The sequence below is a fragment of the Macrobrachium rosenbergii genome, chromosome 25 (genome assembly GCF_040412425.1).
Source record: "Macrobrachium rosenbergii isolate ZJJX-2024 chromosome 25, ASM4041242v1, whole genome shotgun sequence".
NCBI lineage: Eukaryota > Metazoa > Arthropoda > Malacostraca > Decapoda > Palaemonidae > Macrobrachium > Macrobrachium rosenbergii.
In genome coordinates, this window is record NC_089765.1 from 23,951,755 (window position 1) to 23,964,395 (window position 12,641).

Here is a 12,641-nt window from a genome sequence, read left to right on the forward strand (position 1 = left end):
GTCTTATACCATTAACTACTATGAGAGATAATATTGATTTTCTAATTTCAAGTCTGCCATAAACATCTGTAAAGCCAGAATTTGGGCCTTAAACTTTCAAGCCTTTCCCATACATGTTTTCATGTCTGCCCTGAACATTTGTAAAACCAGAATTTGGATCATATATTTTCATATTTTCTAACCTTTCCCATATATGCTTTCAGCAAATCAAATACTCATCTGTTCTTGACAGGATGCCCGTGCAGGGGGATTGCGCCATCAGTGCACCTCTTGCGATGTACTGTAGGCATTACTTAAGGTTCTTTGCAGCATTCCTTCTGCCCCTAGCTGCAGCCTCTTTCATTCCTTATACTGTACCTCCGTTCACATCATCTTTCCTCCATCTTACTTTCCTCCCTCTCCTAACAGTTGATTCATAATGCAAGGTTTTCTCCTGTTACACCTTTCAAACCTTTCACTGTCATTTTACGTTTCAGCTCTGAATGACCTCATAGGTCCCAGCGCTTGGCTTTTGGCCTAAAATCCATATTCTATTCTATTCTTTATATTATGCATCAAGGGTGTAATCTAAGATTATCGAACAAGATTTTGTTATTTTAGCAATGTTCTGTTTACTTCCCGAGTATCTGATGCAGTCATTTCAATCAGCCCATTTTTCATTTTTGGACCAAGGTAATGGACGGGATATTTCTTGTTACGATGTATCAATGTATCGATACATAACCATAAAAATGGTTGCGACATTGATGTATCGATACGTAAACATAAAAACAGTTGCGTCGTTGATGCATCGATACATAACCATAAAAAAACAGTTGCGCCACTGATGTATCGATACTTAACCATAAAAAAATAGTTGCGTCATTGATGCATCGATACATAACCATAAAAAACAGTTGCGCCATTGATGTATCGATACATAACCATAAAAAATGGTTGCGTCATTGATGCATCGATACAGAACCATCAAAAACAGTTTAGTTACCGATAACACGAGAGTCAAAATAATTGAGTCACTGTGAAGTGAACCATTTTCTACGACCGTGGCGATAGTGTTGTTTTGGCGGGCAGCGGGAAACCTTCCCTCGACGACGACTCGTGCCACGCCGAAGGGAAAAAGGGACCTCGCTAACTTTCTCCTGCAGATTTCAGCGTTGATTTGGAACGATGTCCAAGCAGCCCACTCTCTTCACGTTCTTCACGAAGTCCCCGAAGGCGAGCAAGCCCAGGCAGGAGACGTCATCATCGCCCGGCACGCTGAAATTGAAAGGATCGGGTGAGCACCAACTCAGCAACAGCAACATCAGATTCGTTGGTTTGTTGACAATAATTTTAAAGGGTTGTTTCTGAAGCTTCGTGGAATTCACTGCTTGCTTTGCTTGGCCGTGCACTGCTTTGCTTTGGCGCCTTCCGAGTCTAGTGCACTGCTTGTGAGTAACTTTTCCATGTTAAATTTTACATTTGCTTACCATAGGCTCTATATCCCCTCCCTCTCTCCCGTAGGGGATCGTGTCGTCAGGGCGCCCTATGCGGTGCACCGTAGGCATTACTTAGGGTTCTTGGCAGCGTCCTTACGGTCCCTAGCGGTAACCCCGTTCATTCCTTTTACTGTATCACCTTTCATATTTTCTGCCGTCGTACTTTCCACTCTCTCCTGACAATTGAGTCAAAACACAACTGCAAGGTTTTCCACCTGTTACGCCTTTCAGACCTTTTAATTGTCAATTTCCGTTTCAGCGCACAATGACCTCATAGGGCCCAGCGCTTGGCCTTCGGCCTAAATTGTATATGTATTTATTCACAGTCGGATTTCACGCGACTACCCGTATCCCTACATTGCATCTATTCCCTACCCTAACCTAGGTTTTGCTTACATTAATGGGTAATTCTAAGCCGGCTGTCCGCGGTGAGTTAGACTTTGGCAATTGACGCTTTTCTATGTTATTTTACTTGCTTTACAAGAATTTAAAGTAATATTTTGTCGGCCGGCTGTAACTGAACTGTAATTGACCTTTGAAGACTACACCACTTGAATTACCTAACGCGGGGTAGATCTAAGCCGGCATTCCACGGCGAGCCCCCCCCACCTCCCTCCATTAGCTAATACGGCAAAATTGTAACCACTAAACACCCCTACGGTACGTTAGTTTGGCATTTTTATGGGTGTTTACTGGTTACAATTTTGCCGTATTAGCTATGGAGTGGGGTGGGGGGGCTTGCCGCGGAATGCCGGCTTAGATCTACCCTGTCGGTAGTGCAGTCTTCAAAGGTCGATTACAGTTTAGTTACAGCCGGCCGACAAAATATGGCTTTAAATTCTTGTAAAGCAAGTAAAATATCATAAGAAAATGTCAATTGCCATAGTCTAGCTCACCGCAGACAGCCGGCTTAGAATTAGCCATTAATGTTTACTGGTATCATAATTGATAGTGGTAAAAGATTGTTTTTTTTTTCAAGACTTTTTCATGGAATCCTGATGATTTGGAGGTGTTAGGCCACTGCAAATTGGGGTGTGCATGTACTGCTGTGCATGATGCCACATTGTGGGGGTCCAAGGGGCCGAATACCCCCCCCCTCCTCTTCCTCCCCCAGCTGGGTCACATGGTTCCCTAGGTTACGTTTGGCTGCATCTCTGTTGAAATTTGCCTTTGATCTGATTTGATCTAAACAAGTTGCAATCCACACATGAGATTATGCACAACCCTAATATACTTTTACTTAATTTGATATTCATATTTGTAGGAAGTTATTACCTTACCTGGTAGGCTGTATCTAAACAGAAGTGGTTTATGTGTGGCAAGAGCAGTTACAAGTGAAATAAAGGGGTGCAACTTGACCTGTCCTTTCCTAACCTAACCTGTCTTGGATGTGGGTTCCATTACCCCTGGGGGGAAGGTGTAAGTTCCCAGTGGAGTCCCCAGACCTAACCTGCTCTAGAGTCCTTTAGAATTTACTGTTTTATGTGAGTCTGTGTAGCATGTTGTGTGTGGTATTGGTTGTTTTTTTGATTGTGCCAATTTTTTTTTATTTTTGGGTCATATTTCAGTTTTTTCTTAAAGGAATGGTTTTCCAGTTGTAATTGAGTTAGGCTAAAAATTCACAATATCTTTTTTTTCGTAAATGCATTTGATGAAAATTAAATCCCCAGATTATTGTCTCTACATTTATCGAAAAGCAGAAATTTGTTTAGAGTTGAATGGTTCATTTGATGACTTTTGCAATAGAGAGAATTATTGAAGCCACTGCACAGTGATTACCTGTGATTACCTGTGCTATACAGAATGGGCCACTTTATGGGACATTTTTGTACAGTACTTTCAAACTTTCCTTACCACTTCAGTACTTGTGGAATAGCAGCTGCTGTCTTATGTAGCAAGTGAAGTCTATAAAGATAATTTTTACTGGTCTTTGTGAACTCTTCCAAGACAACAATTTTGAATTGCCATTATTTGTTGTAGCTTTGATGATTGGGTCTTACTTTAAGTGCATTGTGGCATGTTGCCTCAGCTGCTGATAAGTGGACTCTGCCTTCGAAGATCTTACTTTCAAAATTATTTGTTTTTTGAGGGGCCTCTATGCAGTGGGTAATGATAAACCTTTATGCTTTGTTCAGCATGCAGTTTGTATTAGTGTAAAAATGTACCTCAATTTTCATATATTAGAAAGGGTTTCAACCCTTAAATTGCAAGACTGATGATACTGTGGGAATACTATCATCCAGGCCGTAGGGTGGTAACTGCCATGGATGTTACATAAAAATTAAGTTTACAATATATGGATACATGTTTAGTTTAATGTTGTAGGATTTGTAAAGACCAGTGTCCCATTTCTATAGCTCTTGTGCTCACTAAAAGGATGTGCTCATTAATGCAAGGTGAAAATTAAAGGTAGATAAAGTTGAAGAAGTTGGCCTAATGGCTGGAAAGGAACCATAGAGTAGCCAAAAATTTAAAGGGGGCTTGATAACGTAATCTCGTAAACATTTCAAAATTGTTTTGTAGGTTCAGTAGTTAAACCTTATTTGGAAAGAATTCTAGATTTCTAACACTTTTATAACTGGTTGTACTATTTAATATGAAATACACTGGTACTTATACCTGATTGTACTGTTTAATATGAAGTACACTGGTACCTAATAAGCTTCTATGATATCCAGTAATTTACTAACATTATTTTGTAAGGTGTTAATCTACGTATTATTAGCTAATCTGTGGTTTTACGTATGTTCTCTCCGTGTTCATAAAGCTGTCAACTTTTCCCTCTCATCATTGGCAGATGTAAAACTGTTGGATGTTGTGTGGAGCAAACTTGACGGATACCCTTGGTGGCCAAGTCTCATCTGTGAAAATCCTACTGACAAAACTTATAAACGAAAAGGACAAATCCATGTTCAGTTCTTTGATGATCCCCCTACTCGAGGCTGGGTTAGGGAAACGTGAGTGGAGGCTTCTTTTGATTTGGACCCCAGGCAGATGTAATCTGAATTTTTATGTATTTGGAGTTGTTAACCAGGCATTTTTGGAATATAAAGTAACATGTAGCAAGCTTTGTTGAATGGATCTGTAGCTTCCATGGCATTTAGTTCATGTGGCAAGATGTTAACCATTTTGCTGAATTTTAGAATTTTTAAGTATAGTACATATTCTTCTTGGTATTTTAATGTCATATTGTATTGTCCTATACAAAATGTGGTGCACTGTAGGCATTACTGAAGGGTCTTTGCAGCATCCCTTTGGTCCCTAGCTGCAACATCTTTCATTCTTTTTACTCTACCTCCATTCATATTCACTTCCATCTGATTTTCCACCCTCTCAAACAAGTGTTTCGTAGTGCAACTAGGAGGTCTGCCTTCAACACCTTTCAAACCTCCTTATTGTCAATTTCCGTTCAGTGCTGATTGACCTCATAGGTATATATCTTGAAATTTTCAGAAATGCTGTATAAATTTTAAGAAGTTTGCAGACTGTACTGAAAAAAATTAGAAATTATACAAGTAATATAGGCTTATATACAAGAGCCTCGATGGCTCAGTCGGTTACAGCAGCAGCTTCGGACTTCGTAGAGGTCTGTGGCGCGGGTTCAAATCCGCAGCCGACTGATCAGAGAGGCGGACACTTTGCTATCCGTGTAGACATCCCGGGATTATATATGTAATCAACGGATAGGTTTGCTTAAAAGCAAATGGGTGTTACAGACTAAATACACACACAAAACAAAGCCACTACAACACCTTCTAAAAACATAACAAACATCCCACACGTCTCGAACTCTCGCCCTACCCGCGCAACAACTTCTCGCTGCTGGGAAGAAAGGCCGTTGGGTCGGGTATGATACATGTAACATACGCCTCCCGGGTCTAAGCGATGTCAGGCAGGGCAGCCGATCGAGACTACGGTCTACCCCAAAGCCAAATCAAAAGTCCTTCAAAAGAAGGCATCGTGCTTACCCCATACAAAAATGGGAAAAAAGCATGTTAAAAGAAGAAGAAGAAGAAGATATAGGCTTATATACTAGACACAGGAAGTGGCTGTCATGTATCTTATTGTATTCTTATTTCATAAGTATTGAACATCTTCCACTTATAGGTTGTTTTACTGTAAAACATTTCTCTCACTCTAAAGTTAATAACCTCTTATCAAGCATTTTATATATATGAGCATGAATATCAGGTACTGTACTAATTTTTCAGGTTTATTAAACCTTACTGTGTTGCTGGGGAGAATGGCATCCCTACTTACAAGGACCCTGCTTGGGTGACAGCAGTGGAGGAGGCTAATGGTGCTGTGAAGCTGTCAAAAGAGGATAGAAACATGCTTCTGGTGGATATGATTCCTTCAGATGATGATGATGATGAAGTAGCCATGGATACTGATGCTGAAGGTAATGGTATGCATTGTTTTTTCTATATACAGCGTGCATATGCTTTTGCACAGTTTTCTCACTCTCAGCCAGCCTTAAAAATAAAACGAATCTTCATTAAATATTTGGTGCATTACCACCACAGTCACCAGATAAGAGTGCAGATAGGATTTCAGAATGCTTAAGCACTGCTGCACATTGAAGTGAGTGTAAATAAGTACCTGGTCTTAGATTGGTGTTTGTTGTCACAGCAAGAAGGCAGCCCTGGAGCAAAGGCACTGGAGTCAACATGGATTGGTACTCCACATAAATTCATGGATGCAGTTACTCCAGTCCATCAACTTATCAAAAACTTTTTGGGGTCTGGCCCTCTGATAAGTAAGAAAGATATAGTTTATAGGCCAAACTAAACTGTACTTCACAATTAGTATTCAGTTAAAAAATGCTGCCCATCTAAAAACTATCATTAACCCTTAGTGGACAGAAAGCATCAGATGAGTATCTATAACAGGTTTTGGGTGATGGACGGGAGAACTCATATGAGTATTAATATTACGTGCTTTACTATGTTGATTAATTTAGCAGGAAAGAAGTTCATAGCACTTCAGTGGTCAATAAGTGACTATTGGCAGCTGTAGACTAGCTCAGCTCAGGACAGGGAGTCAGCATTCTTCTTGACTTGATGATGGAGTGTTTTGCCCCTCTCCCTCCCATGACATCTTTTTGATTATTTGCTCATAAATATACCCAGGGATTACTGTTGGTTTTAGTTCTTATCTTTTATGGTAGCATGTCAGCTATAATTGTAATTTTGCAAAGAAATATTAGAAAAAACATGTATACCTCAGTAAATCTCATAAAAATTTTACAACAAATATACTCAATTTGTTACTGATTTTAGTTCTCTGTTATGATACCATGTGAGCTGTAATTATGATTTTACAAAATAAAATCAGATAAATTATTTGAAAAAAAAAAAGTATAGCTTGGTAAAATTTACAAGTGTCTTGTAAGCGAGGCCCCACATAGGGTTCTGAATAGTCACTCTCAACTTCCCATGGAAGGTAGGAAAAATTTTTTATAATTTTTTTTCTTACAACATGTGCATTTGCATATCTTCCTCTTTCCATTCATGTGTATGTTTTTTTTTTTTTTTTTTTTTTTTTTCTTCTTAAATTGGCCAATCTTTAAGTTTGCCCAGTCTGTGGGTGTGCATGATATATATATTTAGCCTGCCCCTTAAGGGTTAATGGAGTTGATAAATAAAAGAATTATAGGCAGTCCCTGGGTTACGCCAGGGGTTCCCTACAAGCGCCATGGCATAAGCCGAAAATTGACGTAACCCAGGACATCGTGGAAAATCTTAAGAAAAGATTACCTTTAATCCTTAGGGTGTCTTGAATACTACCAAACCTGCATTTTGATGAGCTGTGCATCCAAAAACCTCCAACTTTGCATGTGCATAATTGTGCATATGTCTTCTGGTATCTGGAATGAAAATGTTAAAATTAGTACAGTAATGTACAGTGTACAGTATTTAATATAGTCCAGTATACTACAGTAAAGTACATTTTATATAGTACAATAAATCAAATACAGATTTATACCAAAGAATGCATAAAAATTTTAAAAAGTTAATCATTCCATACATTTTAATTTGAAATTGTCATTCTGAGTAACCCCCATGGTAAAATGCTGGTGTGGCCATGTATACAATATGAATACAGTACTGTAAAGAATTATGCATACAGTATTTTATACAACAATATTCTGTACAGGCTAATGAATTGTATAAAAATGAAAAAGTAAGGAATTCCTTACCTAATCTCAGTGATTTTGAAAGCTGTTGCAGCTGTAGGTTAGGTTGTGGGAGATGGAGATGTCCATGATGATAAAATTATTATAATATGCAATAAATAGTACTGTATTACAGTATTTCATAAACCAGTGTTCAGTTCTGTAGTACAAAAATGTATGAAAATGAAAAAATAAGGGAGCTCTAGTAGAGGACATTAGGTAAAGGTGCTTGGCAGTCTGGAATGATAATGTATTGAAAACTATAAATATTACAGTACCGTATTTTATAAAATGCATAACAATTTATAAAATAAAAAAAAAGTGAAGAAATCCTTACCTGTCAGTGATTTTGAAATATATAGGCTAGGATGAGGGAACTCTAGTATTAGTGGTCAGTACAGGAAGTATAAAGGTGCTTGTCAGTCTGAAATGATAATTTAATGATAAAAATTATAGTAAAGTACAGTGTATAAATATTACAGTATTTTATAATGTATAATTTTTAAAATAAAAAAGTGGAATCTGCTGGTACTTGGGAGTCTGAAATGTTAAAGATTAAAATGATAAAATAAGCACTGTAATAAATACAGTAAGTTTTTGTAACAATTTTTAAAAAATTTATACCTAAAAATAAAAGAAGTGAAGAATTCCTTACCTATTTCTAGTGGTTGGCTTGCTTACTGGGATCGGCATACTGTACAGGCAGTCCCCGGTTAACGACAGGCTCGGTTGACAGCGATTCGGTTTTATAGCGCATGTCTAGCGACGAAAATCAGCAATTTTTGGCTCCGAAAATCGCCAATTTCCGCTTATTGGCGCTGATGCATACCTAACAGAGCCGAAAATCGGGGCTTTTTGGCACTGATAACCCCAGAAAATATCCGAAAAGGCGCCGAAATCACCGATTTCCTGTTATCACACCCTCAGAAACGGAACCCCGCCGATAACCAGTGACTGCCTGTATATGGATGTAGAACAGGCCTATGATGTGGAATCTGCAGATGCTTGGGAGTCTGGAATAATAAAGATAAAAATGATACAATAAGTAATAAATACATTTAAGTATTTTGTAATGCAGTTTTTAAAAATCTAAGAACAAAAATATAAAAAGTGAGGAATTCCTTACCTGATGGACATTGAGAGGGCACAGGGGCTATTGAGTTGGGGTTTGAGGATGGTATTACTGTTTCTGAAGAAGCTGGGAGGAAAGGATAACTTCTGGATCTGGAATGATAATGATAATTATATTATGTAAAGTATATAAATTATTACTGTATAGTTACAGTATGTACTGTACACTTTTTTCTAAAATTTATAACAATTTATAAAACATTTTAAAAAAAAAAAAAAGTTAATTCCTTACCTGCTGAACCTGGAAAGGGTTCAGGTGCTGAAACTTGGAAACCCTTGAAGGGTTCAGGGGAGTCCAGGTCATCATTCTCAAAGAGAAAATCTGGAATGTTAATGAAAAAAATTAGGTTATGCAACAGTAAATGTATTATATATTTTACATTAAAAACAGTTTAATACAGTAAAACAAATTATAATAAAAAAAATTTAAGAATTCCTTACGTGATGGAGCTGGAGAGGGTACAGGTTCAGGTTCAGGGAATCTGGATCAGGCATCACTTCTTATGCAGATATAAATTACAGTAACAGTTTTATAAAACACAGTATTACAATTTATAAAATATTTTATGTACAGTAGTAAAAAAAAAAAAGTGAATTCCTTACGTAGATTAGGAATGGCATATGTTGTTGGAGACAACTTCTTGCAGTAAGTGTCCAGTCTAGATTGCACACTTTTCTTCAGCTGCTTTTCCTTTAAAGTCTCCTTGTTAAAAGTTAGGCATGTCATCTGATGTCAACTCCGCACACAAACCCAATAACTTGTGAAAGATGTAACATCCCAATAACAATCAAACATATCTTGATTGACTGTCCCAGATGGCATCATGAAAGAAATACTTATTTACAAAATAAATCAATAAAGGATATTCTAGCAGAAGGTAATAACTTTTCAATTAATAATATCATTCTCTTCTTAAACAAAATTAAATTGATAAGTAAAATATCTTCCCCTTTTTTTCCCTCCATTTTTTTTTTTTTCTTTCCCTCTTGATTTTTTTTTAATTCCCCCCCTTTTTTATTATTTATTTATTTATTCAACTACTTAATTTTTTATGTACTCTTTCCCCCTTTTTTTTTTTCCCAGCCCAAGAAGAACCCTAAAAGAGTTCAGAGGTCTGGTCAAACAAATCATTTATAACTAACTAACCTTGTTCCCTCTTCGAACTTTGGCGAACCTTTCCTCAGCCTCAGAACATGTCAATTGATCTCTCCAAATGAGAAAAGCCCTCAGCACTTAAGGGGAGCGCACTCTTAGATTTTTTATGAATATTTTTGAAATTTAAAAAAAATGGTTAAATGGCCGTAAGACATGAGCAACACCTTCTTTATCACGTGACCTAAGCATTTTTTCGAAATATTAAAATTGATGGGGTTTTGGGCCTTCGCCCCCCACACGGTGAGGTAGGGCTGACGTTTGGCTCCTAATGACTATTGTCATTTTTTCCTTTATTCGCCTAATTTATTCATTATTTTGATTTTTATATCACCTTATCTCCTACGTCTGGCAACAACAATGGCTTGTTCCTTGGTGAATGTGTGGTAGGAGACAGGGTTGCCACCATACGTTGAAAGCGGGTGGTGGGACACTTTTTACTCTGAGCAATTTTTTCGCTATTTGCGGTGTTTTTGCTGTCTTTTTTTACATCCAGTAACTCTAAATACAATCTATATACTTTCACCTTCAAAAATACGCTCACAGTTGATGAAATGAATAAAGGATGATGAAAAGGGAGTATATGATGACAAGTTCATTATATCAAATCTCGGTTAGATAAAATAGTGTCGGGTATTAGGTGCAAGGTAGGAAATTGCAGGGGTAAAGTTCAGGTCGAATTCTCTGCCAATAGATGGGATACTGATATTTTAATGAAGTGCCAATCATGTGTAGGTTTACAGTTAGTGGCCCAGCAAAGCGAATTAGCAATGGAAAATCTCAGCACCACAATTGAGTGAGATAAATATTGAGGAAATTGAACACAACTTTGGCTATGAGAAATTCAACTTGCTAACACATCTGTTTGGCACAAGTGAAAGTATAGAAGAAGTTCTTCATTCGAGAGACAAAAAGGCTTGAAAATCAAACTCCAAAGACCAAAAAGACCAAACAAGTGAAAAAACGACTGAAAATGAGTCAAGAATATCAGCCTGGTAGCTACTAAACTTCTAGTTTCTTAGTTTCAAACAAGGCAACAATGAGTCAGGTGGTACTTGATGATACCTCGCCTCGAGCGAATAATACCCCTTTTAAAGAGGGAAGGGGGTGACCTGGAGCCAGAAATCAACCAAAATAATGCTCTAAGGTAAGTTTTTTCCACGAGTGCCAAAAAAACCACTTGTTGATCTTTACGGTCGTTTTTCTCAGTTTTCACTTTTTGCACTTCAAACGCAAAACTACACTTTTATTTTTAGGCCAATTTTAAAGTTAAATATACCATTGGAAAGAGGAAAGAAAGACGAATATTTGTTTGGGGCTAGATTTTTCTTAGGTTGACGAGGAACCGGTGATAATCAAATTATACAAATTTGGGGGAAAATCCCCTCGCTCCCATCCAAAAAAAAAAAAAAAGAAAAGTAGAAAAACTCTTCCCATTATTTTTTTCATACTGTGATATACTTTCTGTGTATGAAGTCGCATTGCAATAGCTCTAAAAATGAAGGAGGTGAATCATTTTAATTTTTTATTTTTTATTTTTTTAGTAAAATCCAAAATAATCATCCGATCACTCTCAAATTTTTCCTGGAACATCACCTTATATATATGTATAACATAAAAATTCCATAAAAATCGGAGCATTATTTCTGTGTAAGCGTGCGCTCTCCTTAATACCCTGCTTTTGGGACTGGTGCCTCTTCTTCCTCTTGTATCATCTGCTTCTCCAGCTCAGTGAGGTCCTCTGATGATAACTCCTCTCCATGGGATCCCAGCAGTTTGGCGACATCTTCAGCTTCAACCTCCAAAATTAGGGTCGTGCTTAATCCAACAATTTTTTTTGTCACAGTTTCCACATCCTCTGCCTTGTCAAACCCCTCAAATTTATTGCGGACACAGTTTCTTTGAGGCACCATTCAGAGTTGTCATCTTTGCTTCATCCCAAGCACTTGCAATATTCTTCACAGAATCTGCAATATTATAGGCCTTCCAAAATTGCTTCAGAGTCAACTCCTGGTTACCTTGGACAGCCCTCAAAGCACTGCGAATTGTCCTCCTGAGGTAGTAGGCCTTGAAGTTGGCAGTGACTCCCTGGTCCAAGAGCTATAAAAGTGAGTTAGTATTTGGAGGAAGATACACTAAATTCACATTCGGGTACATATCACTCAAACTGTGAGGGTGACCAGGGGCATTGTCTAAAACAAGCAGGACCTTAAACGGAAGACCCTTCAAGGCACAATACTGCTCCACTGCAGGCACGAAGTGATCATTGAACCAGTCTTCAAAGATCTTGAAGGTAACCCAAGCCTTCTGGTTGGACTTCCAAATAACGTGGAGTTTACTCTTGAAGACACCCTTTAAAGCCCTTGGATTTTTGGCCAAATAGACCAACAAGGGCTTAAGTTGAAGTCACCACTAGCATAACCCGTAAGGAGTAAAGTCAGTCTCTCCTTCCTGACTTTATGGCTGGTGATTCCTTTTCCTTGGAGAGGTAAGTATGACTAGGGATTCATTTCCAGAATAGGCTTGTCTCATCTACATTAAACACTTGCTTAGCACAATAGCCTCACTCCTTGATTGTCTCAGCCAAACCACTAGGAAAACTGTCTGCTGCTGCATGATCAGCACTAGCCGATTCACCTTGCAGCTTAAGGTTGTGCAAATAAGCAAGAGCCTTAAACCCGTTAAGGGGAGCATTTGAAAA

The 12,641-nt window shown here is 38.0% G+C and overlaps 1 protein-coding gene across 2 annotated transcripts in view; it reads left to right on the top strand.

The window, feature by feature from the left end:
• Window positions 1-1,030: 1,030 nt before the first annotated feature.
• Window positions 1,031-12,641, top strand: part of Msh6 (DNA mismatch repair protein Msh6) — a 51,113-nt gene continuing 39,502 nt past the window's right edge. The window contains exons 1-3 of one of the 2 annotated variants that reach the window (XM_067127098.1): window positions 1,031-1,276; window positions 4,276-4,435; window positions 5,690-5,880. In XM_067127098.1, coding sequence (XP_066983199.1) covers window positions 1,168-1,276; window positions 4,276-4,435; window positions 5,690-5,880 — 460 coding nt within the window. In that variant the 5' untranslated portion in view covers window positions 1,031-1,167. Of the gene's footprint in view, window positions 1,316-4,275; window positions 4,436-5,689; window positions 5,881-12,641 lie in introns of both variants that reach the window. The other variant, XM_067127097.1, reaches the window with a different exon arrangement.